The following is a 21,049-nucleotide window of genomic DNA, read 5'->3' on the forward strand; positions in this document are numbered from 1 at the left end:
CTCCTTTTGTTCTGCTTGCTCCAGTTTGTTTTCCTGTGGTATGTATTTGTATCTGCGCATGCATTTATGGACGCACACAGATACAGACGCAAACGCATGCGCAGATAAAGACACATAGCGCAGAAAGGCAAAATGGAATAAGCAGAACAAAAAGGAGACACATTGGATGGAGAGTTGTTGAAGAGGTCACAGGACACGTGATGAAAGAGCTTTGGCAAGCAAGCTGAAGTGAAGTCCGACATATAGTGTGTGTGCTTATCTGGCAAAATATGTTCATCCCCAGGTACAACAATATCTGTTGCAACACGATTTCACATCAAGAATCTTTATATATATATATTATATATATATATATATATATATATATATATATATATATATATATATGTATGTATGTATATATGAATATATGTATGTATGAATATGTATGTATGTATATATATATATATATATATATTATATATATATGTGTGTGTATATAATACACACATACACACACACGTGTTTATGTAGTTGTTTTGCAAGATTCCTGATGTGAAATCGTGTGTTGAAATAGATATTGTTATATTTCACGATGGTCATTTTTTAATATATATATATATATATATATATACACACATAATATATATATATATATATATATATATATTATATATATAATATATATATATAATATATTATATATATATATATATATACACATACATATATATATATAATATATATATATACACATACATATCCTCTCTTCTCTTTCGGAGAGGCACAAGCACCTACACGCACACATACACACACGGCAGTAACTTCCACCTACCGAATTCAATCACAAAGCTCCGGTGAGCTCGGGGCTATAGTGAAAGACCTACCCAAAGTGCCACGCTGTGGGACTGAACCCGAAACCACATAGCTAGGAAGCAAGCTCCCTAACCACACAGCCATGCCCGCGACTATATATATACACACATACATATATATATATATTATATATATATATATACACATACATATATAATATATATATATATATATATATATATTATAATACATACATATACATATATATATATATATGTGTATATACATACATACATGCTTTTGAGTGGGTATATATGGTAAAAAGAAGACTAGGCACCATGTTAATGTCAATAAATTTTAATGACCCATATTTTTCTATCTTCCATTGAACTCTTTCACATGCATTTCTGTGAAGAATCTACTGAAAGACTTAAAGCTTCGGTGAAGGGGGATAGTTTTTTTCGTGGGACCCTAAAGAAAATGTAAGCGTTGGGGGTGAAAGTTTTGAGGTAGAAGGGCACCAAAATATTGGATTTCGAGAACTTCATGAATACAGATTCTGAATCTTTTTATCTAGGGAAAGGATAAAATTTGGCTTTTCAGGGGAGGAAGTTAGATATCACTTAACCCACTACACTCTTATCTCTCATCATTTCTGTAAAACACACACACACACACACATACACACACTCACTCATACACACACACACACACACACATATATTTGACAAATAATGAGGGATGATAGTGTAAATAATAGTGCTTTACAGGTGTGGAACCAATAACGACTAAATATATACATTTTATTTATTATTTTGCATATTACTTAATCATTGTTATATGTTTTATCTTATATTTAACCTTTTTATAATATGTAATTTTCTAGATGGCATAATTACATTTTTCATTATTGAATTGATAAAAGGTGATTTTTTTCTAATTTATATATATATATACATATATATATATATACATATATATATATATATATATATATATATGTGGTGTGTGTGTGTGGTTACAGGTGCATGAGTGGCAGTGTGGCAAGTAGCTTGCTTACCAACTACGTGGTCCCGGGTTAAGTCTCACTGCATGGCACCTTGGGCAAGTGCCCTCTACTATAGCCTTCTACTAAGGCCAAAGCCTTGTGAGTGGATTTGGTAGACGGAAACTGAAAGAAGACCATCGTATATATATATAATGTTTGTGTGTCTGTGTTTGTCTGCCCCCACCATCGCTTGACAAACAATGTTGGTGTCTTTATGTCCCTGTAACTTAGCGGTTCAGCAAAATAGATCGCTAGAATAAGTCCTGGGGTTGATTTGTTCGACTAAAGGCAGAGCTCCAGCATGACCACACTCAAATGACTCTTTGTGCTATACAGAAAATAGCATTATATCAGGGTGGACAGGAGTATCAAGGATGAAGATAAAATGGCAGTGACAGGATGCCAGAGTGAAACTCTCAAGAAGCAAGTGATGACAGAGAGAGAGTGGGTTCGGAGCAGGGGAGGTATTATGAGAGTGTGAGTGGAGAGCAAGTGATGCTCAGAGATTGAGATCGAGGTGAATGTGGCAGGTGATGAATAGGTGTGGCAGTGCAGCTTGATGGGTAATATCAGAGTGGAAGTGTGGGGTAAGGTGAGAGAGAGTGTTGGTTCATGGATGAAACTTGAAAAACTCAGAGATAATGAGCAAGGCATATATATATGTCGAAGGCGGTGAGCTGGTATAAGGCGGTGAGCTGGCAGACACATTAGCGCGCCGGGCGAAATGCTTAGCGGTATTTCGTCTGTCGTTACGTTCTGAGTTCAAATTCTGCCGAGGTCAACTTTGCCTTTAATCCTTTCGGGGTCGATAAATAAAGTACCAGTTTTGCACTGGGGGGGTGGGGGTATAATCGACTCAATCCCTTCGTCTGTCCTTGTTTGTCCCCTCCCTGTTTAGCCTCTTCTGGGCAGTAAAGAAATATATATATATATGTCCCCAATTTAACCAATAATTATTCCTCACTTGATTTTTAATGACGGCCAGACTCACACTGAGGGAAACGGTACTCATTACTTGACTCTGATGCACTTAGACACCTCATTCCATTTCCAAGATGCTCCTCCTCTTCCAGTAACTTTACTTGTCTGTTGTGCTCTTTTAAATTTAAACAGATGTCGCAGTCAGCCACGTCTAAGCAATTGCTCGGATTCTGCAAGTATAATACAATAGAACATGTAGTATTTACAGTTGTATATATATTTGAGAGATGAAGAATTATGTACATATTTAACATTATTTACATTTGACAGATATTTGTCCTCATCTTGTTTGTTGTTAACACAACGTTTTGGCTGATGTACTCTCCAGCCTTCATCAGGTGTCCTGGGGGAATTAGCAAACAAGTTTTCCTCATTCATTACACCGGCAGTGTGCTTTCCAGCAGCATGCTTAAGTTCTTCATGCAGAATACATGCTCTCTCAAAAGTGCTGACCCCCTCCTTAACCTGCTTCCTCCAGCTGTGGTGATGACGGGCATTGCTCTCCCAGTCAGTCTCCTGCATATCACACGCCCTTAATGAGGACTTGAAACCGTCCTTAAATCGCAGCCTTGGTTTCTGCCGGGTCTCTTTCCATTCGCAAGTTCCCCATATAGCATCTGCTTAGGGATCCTGCTCTCCTTCATTCTAATAGGAGGCCCAGTCCAATGTAACCAGTGCTTGTGCATGCATACATATACATACACATATACATACATGCATACACTCATACATACATACATGCATGCATGCATGCATACATACATACATACATACATACATACATACATACATACATACATACATACATACACGTCTCAGGGGAAACTGTCTAGGTGCAATCCCATGGTCATTATAGATAGGTATATAATAATAAGATTAAGTAAGACCCTGATACTTAATTACATTCATATATATTATTGTTGTATATTATTATAGTAGAGAAATATTGTCTTCAACATAAATGAGTTTGGTTTAATATTATTTGAGATATACAGAAATATATTTTGATTGATGTAGATTCTACTAAATTATTTTGTTGTTTTTAATTCTAATTGATATGTAGTTCAATGGCTAACAATCATGCTCATAATATAAAGGCATTTGGATTCAGATTTTACTACCCAGCCATCCTTTCGCACGGAATTTCATCTCCCTTCAAACCACTGGCTCTGATGAGGCTTATACAAGGAACTCGAATTGTTTATACATCAAAAAATGATCTCTTTCTTTTACTCATCTGGGCCTGAAGATTTTCTTTTTATTTCATTTTGCTGATAACAACCCTAATTATCTACTCCTGATAATTCTTCAGATGTATATGTTTTAAGTATATACAATATATATATATATATATATATATATATATACATATACATAGCATCCATTCGTGTCCGTTGCCAGCCTCACCTGGCCCCCGTGCCGGTAGCACGTAAAAGCAGCATCCGTTCGTGTCCATTGCCAGCCTCGCCTGGCCCCCGTGCCGGTAGCACGTAAAAGCAGCATCCGTTCGTGTCCGTTGCCAGCCTCGCCTGGCTCCCGTGCCGGTAGCACGTAAAAGCACCATCCGTTCGTGGCCGTTTGCCAGCTTTGTCTGGCACCTGTGCAGGTGGCACGTAAAAGCACCCACTACACTCACGGAGTGGTTGGCGTTAGGAAGGGCATCCAGCCGTAGAAAACACTGCCAAATCTGACTGGGCCTGATGAAGCCTCCCGGCTTCACAGACCCCAGTTAAACCGTCCAACCCATGCTAGCATGGAAAACGGACGCTAAATGATGATGATGATGATATATATAATATATATATACATATAAATATATACATACATATATATATATATATATACACATATATGGGGAAAAATTCACAAAAAAACAAAAGACGAAGACAGATGGTGTAGACAACAAACAGATGTATTAGTATAATGCTTGGAAAGTGAAAAAGTCTTTAACGTTTTGAGCCTATGCTCTTCAACGGAAAGGAATACAGACAGAAACAAGGAGAGAAAATAAAGAATGTGTAGTTATATATATAAATATAAATATATATACATATATATATATATATATATAAATATATAAACATATATATATAAAATATATACATATATATATATACATATATAAATATATATATACATATATATATAAACATATATATATTTATATATATATATATATATAAACATATATATATATACACACATAAATAAATATATACATATATACACATATATCCATATATACATATGTATATACATATATTTATATATGCATATTATACACATATACATATATACACATATGTCTTTTTACATTTCATATTCACTAGATATATATATTTCCTAGTTTATAAGGTTTTATTTAATATACATATAGTCATATACTTCTCGTTTATTTAGTTTTTCTTTACTTTATCCCTCCTCTTTCTATAGGCTACCTCTGACATTATATCCTATAACGTTTTTTTGAAACAATATTAATATTAATATTTCTGTTAAAATGTCTTATTGATGAGTTTCATTTCTTCACTTTCCCGAAGAGAAGATTACATTGTTTTACACCATTTTATTCCTTTGGAATAATATCAGTGATATCTTCGAAACATGTGTCGGAAGTAAAAGAACTTGAATAACACCTGCGTTTAACTCCATTTATTTATATATATATATACACATATGTACATATATATGAATATATATATATATATATATATATATAAATATATAATATATATAATATATTATATATATATATATATATATATACACACATATATTATATATATATATATATATATATATAACACATATATATATAATATATATATATATATATATATATATATATTACATATACATATTTGCATACACATACACTCACACATACACATATATATATTATTATATATAAATATATATATATATATGTAGCCATACACATGCTTACATGCTGATGGACAGACAAATAGATAGAGAAACAAAAGGTCTAAACAAAAAATTGTAATTTATTACAAACACTGACCGTCAGATGGTTCCTGGCGATGGTTTTACAGGAATTGTCGCAGGGATGCCTTAATTGTTCCAAGGTCTGGTAGCTCTCCTCAAATTTCTTTGTGGCTAAGTCTGTTTGCCCATTAATCAGGTAACAATGTGCCAGCCATATCTGGATATCCACCAAGATATAATGAAGTGAACCAGACTTTGTCATATCATTCTCTGCGTCTACCAAAGTATTCATCGCCACTAATAAATTTCCACTAGAAATAATGAAAAAAAAACATGTAAACAATATATGTAAACAATGTAGCAAAAATATATAATAAATCTTTTATCCTTTATTTTTTCAGTCATTTGATTGTGGCCATGCTGAAGCATCACCTGATGAATGATACACACAGACACACACACACACACAGAAAAACACACACACCCACACACACACACACACACACACACACACACACACACACACACACATATATATATATATATATATATATATATATACGATGCTCTTCTTTCAGTTTCCATCTGCCAAATCTACTCACAAGTCTTTGGTTGGCACAAGGCTACGGTAGAAGACACTTGCCCAAAACGCAACATAGTAAGACTGACCCTGAAACCATGTGATTGAGAAGTAAGCTTCTTACCACATTGCTACTACATACATACATACATACATATATACATATTATATATATATCCATATATATATATGTATATGTATATATTGTATATATATATATGTACACATATACATATATGTGTACATACATATATATATATATATTACACATATACATATATATATACATACACACACACATTTATACATGTATGTGCTGGCATGGCTGTGTGGTACAAAGTTTCCTTTCCAACCACATGGGTCTGGGTTCAATCTCACTGCATGGCACCTTGAGCAGGTGTCTTCTACTAAAGCATCGGACTGACCAAAGCCTTGTGAGTGGATTTGGTAGATGGAAACTGAAAAAAGCCTGTCGTGTGTGTTTGCGTGCATATGTCTCTGTGTCTGTGTTTGTCCCCCCCAGCAGTACTTGACAAACCAGTGTTGGTTTGTTTACAACCCCATAACTTAGCAGTTCAGCAAAAAGCAACTTTTAGAGTAAGTACCAAACTGAGAACCAAAATATGTCCTGGAATCGATTCATTCTTCAAAATGGTGCCCCAGCATGGCCACAGTCTGAAGAGTGAAATAGGTAAAGGATAAACGATATTTATAGATAACTTACATTTCATTGCTATCATGTTAAACTGTTGTATGTCCAAATTTGGCCAAACTCATTTTTTTTTTTTTTAATATTTAATTTTGCTTGTAATAGGTGGATCTTTTGGTTAAACTATTGTATCTCCAGCTGCTTCAGATGCCATGATATGGAAATTGCATAACAATTTAGCATTTTTCAAAAGTGCATAAGTCCCACATACGACAATTTTACAAAAATATTTCTGACTGAAAACATCATACATGCATGGAGTTACGATTCTTTGCACCCAACAAAGTATTATCATTAAGCTGAAACTGTTGCTAAAGTAAAAAGAAACAGAATGGTGAAACTGGGTTTTTTTTTTTTTCTAAAAAAGCAACGTTTTGGACTTACAACCCTCTTGCATAATAGCAATGATTTGTTTAGAGTGTTTTCAGTAAAAATATAACTGATATTTAAAACTTAATATTTAATCATATGTGTGTGTGTGTGTTTATATATATATATGATAGAAAGAGAAAACTAAAGAGAATTTATGCATTATTGTCTAAGTACCCTTTCATGGGTGTCTAGAGGCAGAAAGATTACAGAATGGATGAAATACATACAAACCTGGGAAACACGGATTCATAAATCATTTAATTATGATGTATTATATGTGTCTCAGTTATTAATTAATTGTGGATAATTTGTAGGAAAATTTGTAAAAAGAGAAAATTAATTGTAAAAACAAGAAAAGGAAATGTTTTCTCAAAATGGAAACTTCATCAGTTAACGTACCAAAGTAATTTCTTTAAAATGAGTTTTCTAGTTTACAGTATGTTTGTGTGACTCATTTATGGCGAAATTTCCAACAAAAATTTTCCCATGGCAAAAATATTCACAGCAAATTTTCTGGACATGCATAAACACACATTTCCTCAGCCCTTTATCATTCAGATTACTTTGTCAAGAGTCATGCTTATATTTTCACATTTTATAAAATTAATCCTGTATTATCTCGTAGTTTTGAGATTTTGAAGATGAGATTTTTTATTTTTTTAATGATATTGCAGGATGAGTGCAAGAGGTGGGATCTGGCCAGTTTGAACATAAACCAGGTTGAATATGTGTGGGCTTGCCCTGTTTTAATGTTAAAGGGTGAAAGAGATGTCAGTAATCAAAATTCTAAAAACATACAAACTACCACACACACCACACACACACAGTTATTTTTCCATAACAAATTCCTACAAAGAAGAGATTTTTTTCACAAAACACCCCCATAAAAAGTCCCATTCATTAGAAATATAGCTAATAAACATGGCTTTAATTACTTTTTCAAAATATTGTTTTAAAGAAAAATCATTCAGTTAAAAAAAAAGCCTTACACACCCATTAGAAAAGGTGGGGAAAGAAACAAAAGTAAAGGAATAAATAAAAAATAAAAGAAACAAAAAAATAAAGAAATGCCCACTACCAACTTTGGAAGAAACTATAAGGAAATTAAAAAAACCTCCTCCACTTATAATTGCAAGAAATACTAGCACCACACCTCAAAAATAACAAATACAATAAGTAATAGACACGAAAAGCTTAACTAATGAACAAACACAAACAGGAGACCACACAAATATATAACAGGTTAAACAGATGAATACAAAACTGGATGCCCATGGGAACTACAATATGCTGATGATTTTGCTCTTATTGTAGATCTGAAGCAGAATTGGAGAAGTTCCAGATTTGGAAGCAAAACCTGAAATCAAAGGGCATTAAAGTTAATTTAGCTAAGATTAAAAGTTGTTAGTGAGAAAGGAGATAAGACTCTCATTCTGGCTGGCAAATGGTCCTCTTCAATATGTAAGAAAGGAGTGAGATGTAATTCCATTCGCTGCACCAAGTGTAAGCTATGGACGCATAAGAGATGCAGTGGAATCACGGGAAGATTATCAGACAAGGTTGCTTTCGTGTGTGGCAGATGCACAGGAACAGTAAGTACTAAGCGCGCAAGGGACTTAAACTCTCTCAAATACCCAGGAGGCTCTCTGAGGTAGATTACACGAGGAGCAGGTTCCAAGAGAGGTGAATTATAAACGAATAAATAACAACAGATGGATATTGTGTCATTTCACTACAGCTGTTTCCAACAAGTTTTTAATTGATTAATGGAGACATTAAGGGGTAAAGACCCCCTTCGGTCATGAATGACCATGGGATTGCACCTAGAAAGTTACCCTCCTAGACACAAGTCCGGGCAAGGTTGTTTATGGAAGACCAGCAGTCGCCCATGCATACCAGCCTCCCCTCTCCATGCCACCAGTGTTATCCAAGGGAAAGACAAAGGTTGATACAGCTTGGCACCTGTGACGTCGCAACTCATTTCTACAGCTGAGTGAACTGGAGCAACGTGAAATAAAGTACTTTGCTCAAGAACACAACACGCAGCCCAGTCCGGGATTCGAGCTCACAACCTCACGATCGTAAGCTCGACATTACATCAATAGAAAAAGCCGTTTGCATCAGGTGAGTACACAAACCCCAACATTCAAAAGCTAATAGAATGTGCACCTTCATGATTCTATGACCCTTGCTGGTCGCAAAATGAATTTGTTAGTGCATATGGATAGTATTATAGGAGAAGATAACGCAATGTCGTGTGTGGTGTACCTAGGATTTATAGCAATGATGGAAGTCAGAGAACGTTGTAGTGGGGCATTGGACTGTGAAGCATCTCATCCCTACAATTAAGATAGAGTTAATTTAATTTATCTTTTAATTCAATTCAACAAGCAGTTTTAAGGTTCAAAACAAAAGATAGGGTCACCCAGTTATTTATATACTCTTTACTCTTTTACTTGTTTCAGTCCTTTGACTGTGGCCATGCTGGAGCACCGCCTTTAGTTGAGCAAATCGACCCCGGGGCTTATTCTTTGTAAGCCCAGTACTTATTCTATCGTTCTCTTTTGCCGAACCGCTAAGTGACGGGGACGTAAACACACCAGCATCGGTTGTCAAGCAATGCTAGGGGGACAAACACAGACAAACAAACACATACACACACACACACATATATAAATATATATATACATATATACGACAGGCTTCTTTCAGTTTCCGTCTACCAAATCCACTCACAAGGCATTGGTCGGCCCGGGGCTATAGCAGAAGACACTTGCCCAAGATGCCACGCAGTGGGACTGAACCCGAAACCATGTGGTTGGTTAGCAAGCTACTTACCACACAGCCACTCCTGCGCCTATATATTTATTTATTTAACAGTCTTCCATATGCCCCCTTTATTCCCAGGAAGATATAGAACAGGGATGGAGAGTTTGAGATTCTGCAATAGGAGATGGGTATGAAACAAGAAGATTGGTCATCATATCAATAATTAGATAGATAAAAAAAGTATACAATGAAAAGCATAGAATAAAATAAAATTATCAGAAAGCAAAAAGGCGAAAGATTATAATTAAAAATTATAATAAAAAATGGGGGTTATAATAAAAGGATTTAGGTGGTAGTAGAAGCGGAATTGATAGTAACTTTGAAAATAATATTGTAAGAATTACAACGATAAATAAAAAGTAATTAGAAATAGAATAATCGAATAAATTTTAAAATAAAATAAAATAAGATATTCCAATAGAATGAGGTAGAATAGCAAGTAAAGGGTAAATTGGAAAAATAACAATAATAATAACAAACCAATCGTAGAATGAGAGAATATTAATAAGCAAAATTCTATAAATAAGTATAAGATTATGAGATGAATAAAAATATATGAAAATTAATTTATGACATAAAATTTAAAATATATATAATATAATATAATAAAAAATATCAAATACATGTATTAATCATAGTAAGATGATTTGCAATTAATTTTAGTAAGGTGTAAATTCAAAGTAGTATTATTAGCATACGACAGTCTACACCCATATCAGCTGTTGGAATATGGTTGAGGTCTAAGAATTTAAGAATTATGTTTCTTATAATGTCAAACCAAATGTTATTAACTTTATCTTTATTATTTCTAGGGTTTTGGGGATGCTTTATATATATATATATATATATATATATATATATTACATTAAATTAGAGATAAAACCACTATTAGGCAAATCAAACAGTGAAAAACATAAGCCAATACATAAAATTAATTTTAAAATATTAAAGTTAAAAATTAAAAAATTATTTATATAATTTAAACTTATAAATTTTAAAATATATATATACAAATATATATATATATATATATGTATGTATATTTTTATATTTATATATTATTTTGTTTATTAATTTATTATTTATTATTATTTAAAAAAAAATTTTTTTATTTATTTATTATTTTTTATATATAAATATCAAAAGTATTAAAAGTTTAATAAAGATAAAGAGTATTCCCTAATATCATTATTATATATATATATATATATATATATATATATATATATATATATATATATATATATATTATATATATATATATTTATTATATAGAAGGAGCTTCTACAGGACTAGAACTGTTTCATTCAAGAGAAATCTTCAGGAAGCGCTTCCTGAAGATTTCTCTTGAATAAATTAATTTTACTCTGCTATGTATTGAGTACCTTATTTACTGTGGTTAACCCCGAATCAACCCGGGACCTACATATATATATATATATATATATATATATATATATATATATATATATATATTTATATATATATTTATATATATAAGCAATTAAGGGTTTAGCAACGAATTGCCTTACCGCACACCGAATTTAGAAATAGCAGTCAAAGAGATTATAGCTATTTCTTCTACTAAAAGGGAGATCTCTTTGACTGCTATTTCTAAATTCGGTGTGCGGTAAGGCAATTCGTTGCTAAACCCTTAATTGCTTAGTATTACTTAAATTTTCCTCGAATGAGGCTTTTACATGCCGAAGACTACTTGGTGTAATTGATAATTATTCCAAATTAATTAATTTCACCCTTCATTGTTACTTATATTTATATATATATATGTTGTCATATTTTATGAAAAATAAATAATATTTTATAAATTGCCTCTCCATTTTCTAATTCTTTAAATATATGAATATATGAACCATGGTTTATATAGTTACCTTATAGTTGAACTTTCAATGGATTGGTAACTAATTAGTTTTTCATTGGATTTTATCATCCCTTAATGAGGTTTATGACTTTTATTTGAATTTATATATATATACATGTTATATATACATATATATATGTATATATATATATATACATATATATATATATATATATATATATATATTATATATATATATATATATATAGTTGCAATTTACAAAAAAAACAAAAGATGAAGACAGGTGTATGAACAACAAACAGGTGTATAATTTGATGCTCAAAAAGTGAGAAAGTCGTTTACATTCGAGTCTACACTCTTCAACAGAAACGAACAAGAGAAAATAAACAGAGAGCGAATAAAAGAATGCTTTAGTAGCTAGCAGTCGATCATGGTGGCTGATATGTATATATTTCATATATATATGTGTATGTATACATACATACATACATACATACATACATACATACATACATACATACATACATATATATATATATATATATATATATATATATATATATATATATAACTAGCAGGATCGCCCGGCGTTGCTCGGGTTTGTAAGGGAAATATCTATATAAGCATTTTTAGAGAGTTACTTCCCTTATATAACCCGAGCAAAAATCATTAAAAATGCGGAAAAGTTATGGTAAATTTTTTTTTAAATCGTAGATTCATCATAGACGTGCGCTAATACCCAGAAGGGCTCGATATGAATGACGACTATAAGATACCCGCTTTTGGTTAAACTGCACTGCAAAATGTGAGAGTAGTTAGGAATCTAAATCGGAGGAGACAGAGTCTCACACACACAACTTCAATTTTATATATAAAGATTATATAATATATAAGTATAACATATATATAACACATACCTACATACACCACACACACACATATGTGTGTGTGAGTGTGTGTGTGTGTATACACATATGTATTCAAGTATTTGGATTGTTATTCTACAATACATTGGTTTAATAACTGTTATTTACATAATAATTATTTGACATGACAAGTAAATTTCATAGGGTTTTTCTTTAAAATGTTCTATTTGAATATATTTGCAATTTTTTTTCTTTTACTCTCTCTCTCTCTCTCTCTCTCTCTCTCTCTTCAACCAGATTCACAATAAGGTCAAGGGAATTAATTAACACCACTCAACACCTGCAAAAGTCAACAGACGTTCCAATGCACATGATGCAAAATGACATGCAAAGAGCTGGCTTTGCAGTCAGACATTTCATATTGGCACAAAAAACTCTAAGTGGTTTTATCAACAGCACCAGACCCACTTGCAGAAACAGAACAGCTACAGTAACGACTACTACTACTACTACTACTACTACTACTACTACTAATAATAATAATAATAATAATAATAATAATAATAATAATAATAATAATAATAATAATACTAATACTACTACTTCATTAACAACTATGCATAATTAAATTTCACTGACCATGTGCCTGAATGTAGTCTCCTTGGCCAATTCTGTTAGTTAAGCTGAAATTACTTCTGGGCTTCCATCTTGGAAATGATAGCAGAATGGATGAAGTTAGAAATGGAACTTTTGCATGAGATTGTATTGTTGAAGATTCCATCATCCTGGCTAAGAATTCATTCAGTAGCAGACAACGTGTAAACTAATTTATCTTTGTCTTCCGAAAAGAAGCCTTTTCTGTACCCTCAAAATACTAATTTCGGACAGCAGGAGTGGCTGTGTGGTAAGTAGCTTGCTAACCAGCCACATGGTTCCGGGTTCAGTCCCACTGCATGGCATCTTGGGCAAGTGTCTTCTGCTATAGCCCCGGGCCAACCAAAGCTTTGTGAGTGGATTTGGTAGACAGAAACTGAAAGAAGCCTGTCGTATATATGTATGTGTGCGTATGTGTTTGTGTGTCTGTGTTTGTACCCCTAGCATTGCTTGACAACCGATGCTGGTGTGTTTACGTCCCTGTCACTTAGCGGTTCGGCAGAAGAGACCGATAGAATAAGTACTGGGCTTACAAAGAATAAGTCCCGGGGTCGATTTGCTCAACTAAAGGCGGTGCTCCAGCATGGCCACAGTCAAATGACTGAAACATGTAAAAGAGAGTAAAAGAGAGCAGTTACAGGTAACTGCACCAGTATTCTATATATATAGAAAATGCGGTGTCTGCCTGCTCTTTGGGATAGAGGCCCAGTTACAAGCAGGGATTGCATGTGAAACAACTGTTCATTAGCTGGTGCCTCAGTACTTGGAAGAGCACAGTTCAAATGGTTGAGCCAAAAGTATAGCAACTAATATTGATCTCTGGCTTCTTGCCACCAATGAGAAGTAATATCAATTAGTGTGAAGGTCTCATGTATTGAGAGATGGCATGTGGTCAGTAAGAGTAAGGACTCTCAAGATCATATGGTCTAGTAAGCCCCCCACTGGTGCCATTCCAAATTGTGGTCTGTTGTGGGTGCTAAATGAAGGCTGTAAGACTATTGGTACAGAGCAGAAATGTGGAGGCGCAATGGCCCAGTGGTTAGGGCAGCAGACTCGCGGTCATAGGATCGCGGTTTCGATTCCCAGACCGGGCGTTGTGAGTGTTTATTGAGCGAAAACACCTAAAAGTTCCACGAGGCTCCGGCAGGGGATGGTGGTGATCCCTGCTGTACTCTTTCACCACAACTTTCTCTCACTCTTACTTCCTGTTTCTGTTGTACCTGTATTTCAAAGGTCCAGCCTTGTCACTTTCTGTGTCACGCTGAATATCCCCGAGAACTACGTTAAGGGTACACGTGTCTCTGGAGTGCTCAGCCACTTACACGTTAATTTCATGAGCAGGCTGTTCCATTGATTCGGATCAACCGGAACCCTCGTCGTCGTAACCGACGGAGTGCTTCCATCCACAGAGCAGAAATGCCCAGTATGTGCACATATGGCAGCAAAAATCCACTTGTGGGATTTCTACTTTAAGAAAATTTAGAGCCATCAAGAGAGAGAGATGAAAGAAAAGAAACCAAATGAAAAAGAAATGGGCTGAAGTTAACAAGAGCCACCTCCACAGGTTGTGGCCTCAATGCCATAAAGAACTGTTGAAACCACGTCGTCAGTCCCAGAACTCAACAAACAGTTGCTCTCACCTTCCAGTGAGACCCGTCATCATGTTTTTACAGACAAATTATAAGATTTTTTTTTTGTTTTTGTATAATGGAAAACGCAGTAATGTCTTGTCAATGACAAACTGTAAATGAAAAATGCTAAATAACAAACAGACAAAAATGAGTGAATAAAAAAAAAAAAATACATCAAGATGCAATTTGCAATTCTACAAGCTACAACACAAGTAAAACTAATTTTGATAATTTGCACTGGTGCAACAATAACAACAACAACAGCAGCAGCAGCAGCAGCAACAACAACAACAACAACAACAATCTTTTCTACTATAGGAACAAGGCCTGAAATATTTTTGGGGGGAAGGGGACAAGTTGATTACATTGACCCCAGTGTTTCACTGGTACTTAATTTATCAACCCTGAAAGGATGAAAGACATCGTCAACCTCGGCGATATTTGAACTCAGAATGTAAAGACTGACCAAATGCTGCTAAACAATTCGCCCGGCATGCTAACGATTCTACCAGCTCGCCTCCTTAATAATAATAATAATAATAATAATAATAATAATAATGATAAAAATAATAATAATAATAATAATGCGCTGTTTACCTTGATATGAGATCACCATGTCGCGCACATATGGTTGTGATGCATGTGCCTGGTGTACCCTTATCAGACGGGTAGTCATGATGGGTATATTGGGCTTCGCATATTTTACCCCAGTGTCACTTTGATGGCATGAACTGCTCTCTCACTCAATAATAATAATAATAATAATAATAATAATAATAATAATAATAATAATAATGATAATAAATGTCCTGATGCAGTACCAGGCAGTGGCTCTCATGGCTTCTGATCTTAACTGAAATTACTGGCATTGTGCCAAAGTTTGAAACTAATATTATGTTCTGATTATGCCCACACTTAAACATGTTCCCTATGAGACCTGTGTGATTTTTTTGTGTGCAACTTGCAGAGGCCACATGATGTGAGACACATACCATAAAGAAGCAATACATGTGTGTGTGTGAGTGCACGTGCGTGTGTGTGCATGTGTGTGTGTGTTTTAAACACATAGGTGCAAAAAAAGCTGGTAAAAATAGCACTCAAATACCAAAATGTAGGGTGAAATACTTCTTTTATTAAAGTCGAAAATATTTTCACAAACTGTTACTCAGAGTTTTATGTGACCGTTCACCAGACACTTGTGATGTCACAACTGTTTTATCACTGCTGCTTGATGAATAGTCATATGAAGCTCTGAGTAACATCATCATCATTTCACGTCCATCGTCCATGCTGGCATGGGTTGGACGGTTTGACCAGGGCTGATAAGCTGAAGGGCTGCACCAGACTCCAGTCTGATTTAGCATGCTTTCTATGACTGGATGTCTTTTCTAACACAAAGAACTCCAAGAGTGTAATGGGCACTTTTATGTGCCACCAGCACTGGTACCAGTTGCGTGACTCCAATATCTGCCATCACTACAATTTCACTTGGCTCGATGGGTCTTCTTCTCAAGCACAGCATATTGCCAAAGGTCTCAGTCATTTGTCAATGCCTCTGTGAGGCCTAACATTCAAAAATTGCTTTTTACGTGCCACTAGCACAGGTGCCAGTTACGTGACACTAGCATCATCCACATTGCCTTCATGAGGCCCAATGCTTGACAGGTGCTGTTCACATGCCACCAGCAAGGGTGACAGTTGCCTTCATGAGGCTCAACATTCAAAGGCACTTTTTACGTGCCACCAGCATTGGTGCCAGTTACTTGGGTCCGGCATCGGCCACAACTATGATTTCACTTGGCTTGACAGGCCTTCTCAAGCATAGCATATCGCCAATGGTCTTGGTCACTAGTTATTGCTTCTGTGAGGCCCAATGTTCAAAGCTCATGCTAAAAATTTGTGAAAAATTTTTTGGCTTTAATAAAATAGTATATATACGGAGCAAATAATCCATGAGAATAAAATAATTCATGAAAAAATAATTTGCGAAGATACCACTGACTCTGTTATTATCTGATGTAACAAATGTAAAAATGATAATAACAAGATCAATAATATAGGCAATTGCAGGCCCATATATATATATATATAGAGAGAGAGAGAGAGAGAGTTTGGCCTTACCATCGGCCTGAAAAAGACAGAGATCATGGGCCAGGACATCGGAGGGGTCCCCAGCATCAGTGTCGGTGACCACAGCTTGCAGGTGGTGAACGAGTTCACTTACCTGGGATCGACAGTCTCCAGCAACCTGTCCCTCGAGCCGGAGCTGAACAGATGGATTGGGAAGGCTGCTGCTGCCATGGCTAAGCTCTCCAGGAGAGTGTGGGAAAACAACATGCTCACAATAACCACCAAGATCGCAGTGTACCGAGCCTGCGTGCTGAGCACCCTACTCTACGGCAGCGAGAGCTGGACAACATACACCCGGCAAGAATGCCGCCTCAGCGGCTTCCACATGCGGTGTCTTCGACGGATCCTTGGCATCTCCTGGAAGGACTGAGTACCAAACGGAGTCATCCTAGAATAGACTAATATGCCAAGCATGCATGCCCTCCTCGTGCGGAGACGACTGCGCTGGCTCGGACATGTCTGCCACATGCAGGACGGTCGCATGCCTAAAGACATCCTGTACAGCGAACTCACCACGGGATCCCGACCCAAGGGACGTCCATAGCTACGATACAGGGATGTGTGCAAGCGCGACCTGAGGACTGCCAACATCTGTGTGGACACGTGGGAGGTAACAGCTGCTGACCGCTCTGCCTGGCGTCGGACAGTGAGGAAAGGCGTTTCCATGGCTGAGGAAAGGAGAGCACAGCTGTGGTCGGACAGGTGGGACAGGAGGAGGACAACTGCAGCAACACCCCACACGTACCCATCGATGTTCGTGTGCAGCAACTGTACCAGGGACTGCCACTCTAGAATTGGACTGTTCAGTCACAGCAGACGCTGCTCATCATCAAAGTAGGCCCCACCCTTGGCGCGACCCATTGTCTATCAAGACAGATGGGAGAAAGAAGAATATATATATAGGGATGGCATTATTAAAATACATCACAAGTGGCTGCGAATTATCAGCTGTACAGGCAAATTAATAAAATATATACATAAAATATTAGATATGTACAAATATATACAAGGGCACTACATAAGCACCTACATCGCTAAAATAGAAGTAAAAAATAAACTAAAAGTACTACGGTTGATTCATTCGATTAAAAATTCTTCAAGGCAGTGCCCCAGCATGGCCGCAGACTAACGATTAAAACAAGTAAAAAAAATAGAAGACAAAAGCTAAGTCATGTATGCAACAGAGAAAAGCAGTCTGAGGAACCACAGTGACACAGAACATCCAGGAAGGACCAAAGAGCCATGCATTAGATGTCCAACAAAATAGCACAGTTCTTACATCGTGTATCCTTGGGAAAAACTGGTAAATACTAAAGAGACACCAGGAATTGTACAACAAAGTCAAACCAAGGTTATGGGAATTTTTATGTTTTACGTACCGAAAATGCAGAACTGCACACAACTCAGGAATGCAGAGGTGCAGAAGAAGGATCCTGCATGAAACTGTTGGAAACACAATGACAAAGATGATGATGGTCATGATGGTGATGATGAGCAACAATGGTAATTTTATAGATTTTTGAGAAAATGTGAAATAATTTTGTCATTTGGAATAATGCTATTGAAGTACATCAACATAATAACGGTAATAACAATGATGATGATGATGATGATGATGATGATGATGATGGTGATGGTGGTGGTGGTGGTGGTGGTGGTGGTGGTGGTGGTGGTAGTGGTGGTGGTGGTGGTGGTTGTGATGATGATGATGATAATTTAATTGATGCAGTACCAGGTAGTGGCTCTTATGGCTTTTGATTTTAACTGACTGGAAGTGTTATCATCTACATTGTTTTGTCTTGATTTTTAAAAGATGGCCTACAGCAAATATTCTACTCAATACCACAGATTTGCTTGTCAGTTGCTTGACCTTAACTTGTTGACCATGTCCCTTAGTGTCTGACGATATGTGCATATCTGATCACGAGCAGAAGTAGTGGGGGAGCATCATAGCTATGTGTTGAGAAGAATTCTTTGAGGTTTGAATGTTTTACCTCTGGAAACATATGTGTTTCATTTCAATATCCTTAAACAACCCTCATTCAGGGACTTTTTGAACAGGACGGACTACTCAACCGAGGAAAACTCTTACTGGGTCCACCTGTAAGGTTATGTGCTGTTTATCTTGATATGAGATCACCATGTTGCACAAATATGGTTGTAATGCATGTGCCTGATGTACCCTTATCAGACAGGTAGTTATAATGGATATATTGGGTTTCGTATATTTTACCCCAATGTCACTTTAATGGCATTCAATAATAATAATAATAATAATAATAATAATAATATAATAATAATAATCATGTACTTTTTTTGTCTTGGTATAAAAGATGGGCTACAGCAAATATTCTACTCATACCACAGATTTGCTTGTCAGTTGCTTGACCTTAACTTGTTGACCATGTCCCTTAGTGTCTGACGATATGTGCATATCTGATCACGAGCAGAAGTAGTGGGGGAGCATCATAGCTATGTGTTGAGAAGAATTCTTTGAGGTTTGGAATGTTTTACCTCTGGAAACATATGTGTTTCATTTCAATATCCTAAACAACCCTCATTCAGGGACTTTTTGAACAGGACGACTACTCAACCGAGGAAAACTCTTACTTACTGGTCCCACCTGTAAGGTTATGTGCTGTTTATCTGATATGAGATCACCATGTTGCAACAAATATGGTTGTAATGCATGTGCCTGATGTACCCTTATCAGACAGGTAGTTTTAATGGATATATTGGGTTCGTATATTTACAATGTCACTTTAATGGCATTCAATAATAATAAAATACAATAATAATAATATAATAATAATAATCATGTACATTGTTTTGTCTTATAAAAGATGGGCTACAGCAATATTCTGCTCAATACCACAGATTTGCTTGTCAGTTGTTTGACCTAACCCGTTGAGCATGTCCCTTAGTGGCTGACGATATGTGCATCTCTGATCACGAGCAGAAGAGTGGGGGAGCATCATAGCCATGTGGTTTGAGAGGGATTCCTTGGAGTTTGAATAGTTCACCTCTGGAAACATGGGTGGTTCTTTCAACATCCTTAAAAACCCTTATTTAGGACCGTTTGAGCGGGATGGGCTACTCAACCTAAGAAAATTCTAACTGGCCCCACCTGCAAGGTCATGTGCTGTTTATCTTGATATGAGATCACCATGTCGCGCACATATGGTTGTGATGCATGTGCCTGGTGTACCTTTATCAGACGGGTAGTCATGATGGGTATATTGGGCTTCGTATATTTTACCCCAGTGTCACTTTGATGGCATGAACTGCTCTCTCACTCAATAATAATAATAATAATAATATTTTTGTCTTTTGCAACAAAGTACTTGAAGAAATTTGATGACTGTACAGAAAGAAGATATGGGGTTGGAATTGCAAGTGAAACATGTAAAAAAAGAATAACAAGGCCAATAGATATAATGAAATTGCAATGAAGAAAATTCCCCGATAGGGATCCCCATTATTGAAACCTCAAAGCATTTGGACATCTTTCACCATGAGAGCAAGTACCTCCTGCCACCCAAATCTTGTTTTCCTGCTTATATATTCAGAAGCTGCCTGTTCTGGCAGGCCACATCCATTAATCTCAACCCATCTTTCAACGTATTTTTGGGGATGCAAAAACTCCCGTTCCATTCACAGCATCTTTT

At 35.7% G+C, this 21,049-nt stretch overlaps 1 protein-coding gene across 5 annotated transcripts in view; it reads right to left on the reverse strand.

Moving 5' to 3' along the window:
* Positions 1–350: 350 nt before the first annotated feature.
* LOC115230831 overlaps positions 351–21,049 on the reverse strand; it is a 44,854-nt gene continuing 24,155 nt past the window's right edge. For 2 of the 5 annotated variants that reach the window (XM_029800959.2, XM_036499840.1), the window contains exons 9-10: positions 18,761–18,824; positions 5,957–6,081 (exon numbers count right to left, since the gene is read on the reverse strand). In XM_029800959.2, coding sequence (XP_029656819.1) covers positions 18,785–18,824 — 40 coding nt within the window. In that variant the 3' untranslated portion in view covers positions 5,957–6,081; positions 18,761–18,784. Of the gene's footprint in view, positions 388–2,686; positions 2,995–5,846; positions 6,082–18,760; positions 18,825–21,049 lie in introns of those variants that run through there. The other 3 variants (XM_036499839.1, XM_029800956.2, XM_036499838.1) reach the window with 3 other exon arrangements.

Source organism: Octopus sinensis, unplaced genomic scaffold, assembly GCF_006345805.1.
Source record: "Octopus sinensis unplaced genomic scaffold, ASM634580v1 Contig16489, whole genome shotgun sequence".
In the NCBI taxonomy this organism is placed as follows: Eukaryota; Metazoa; Mollusca; class Cephalopoda; order Octopoda; family Octopodidae; genus Octopus; species Octopus sinensis.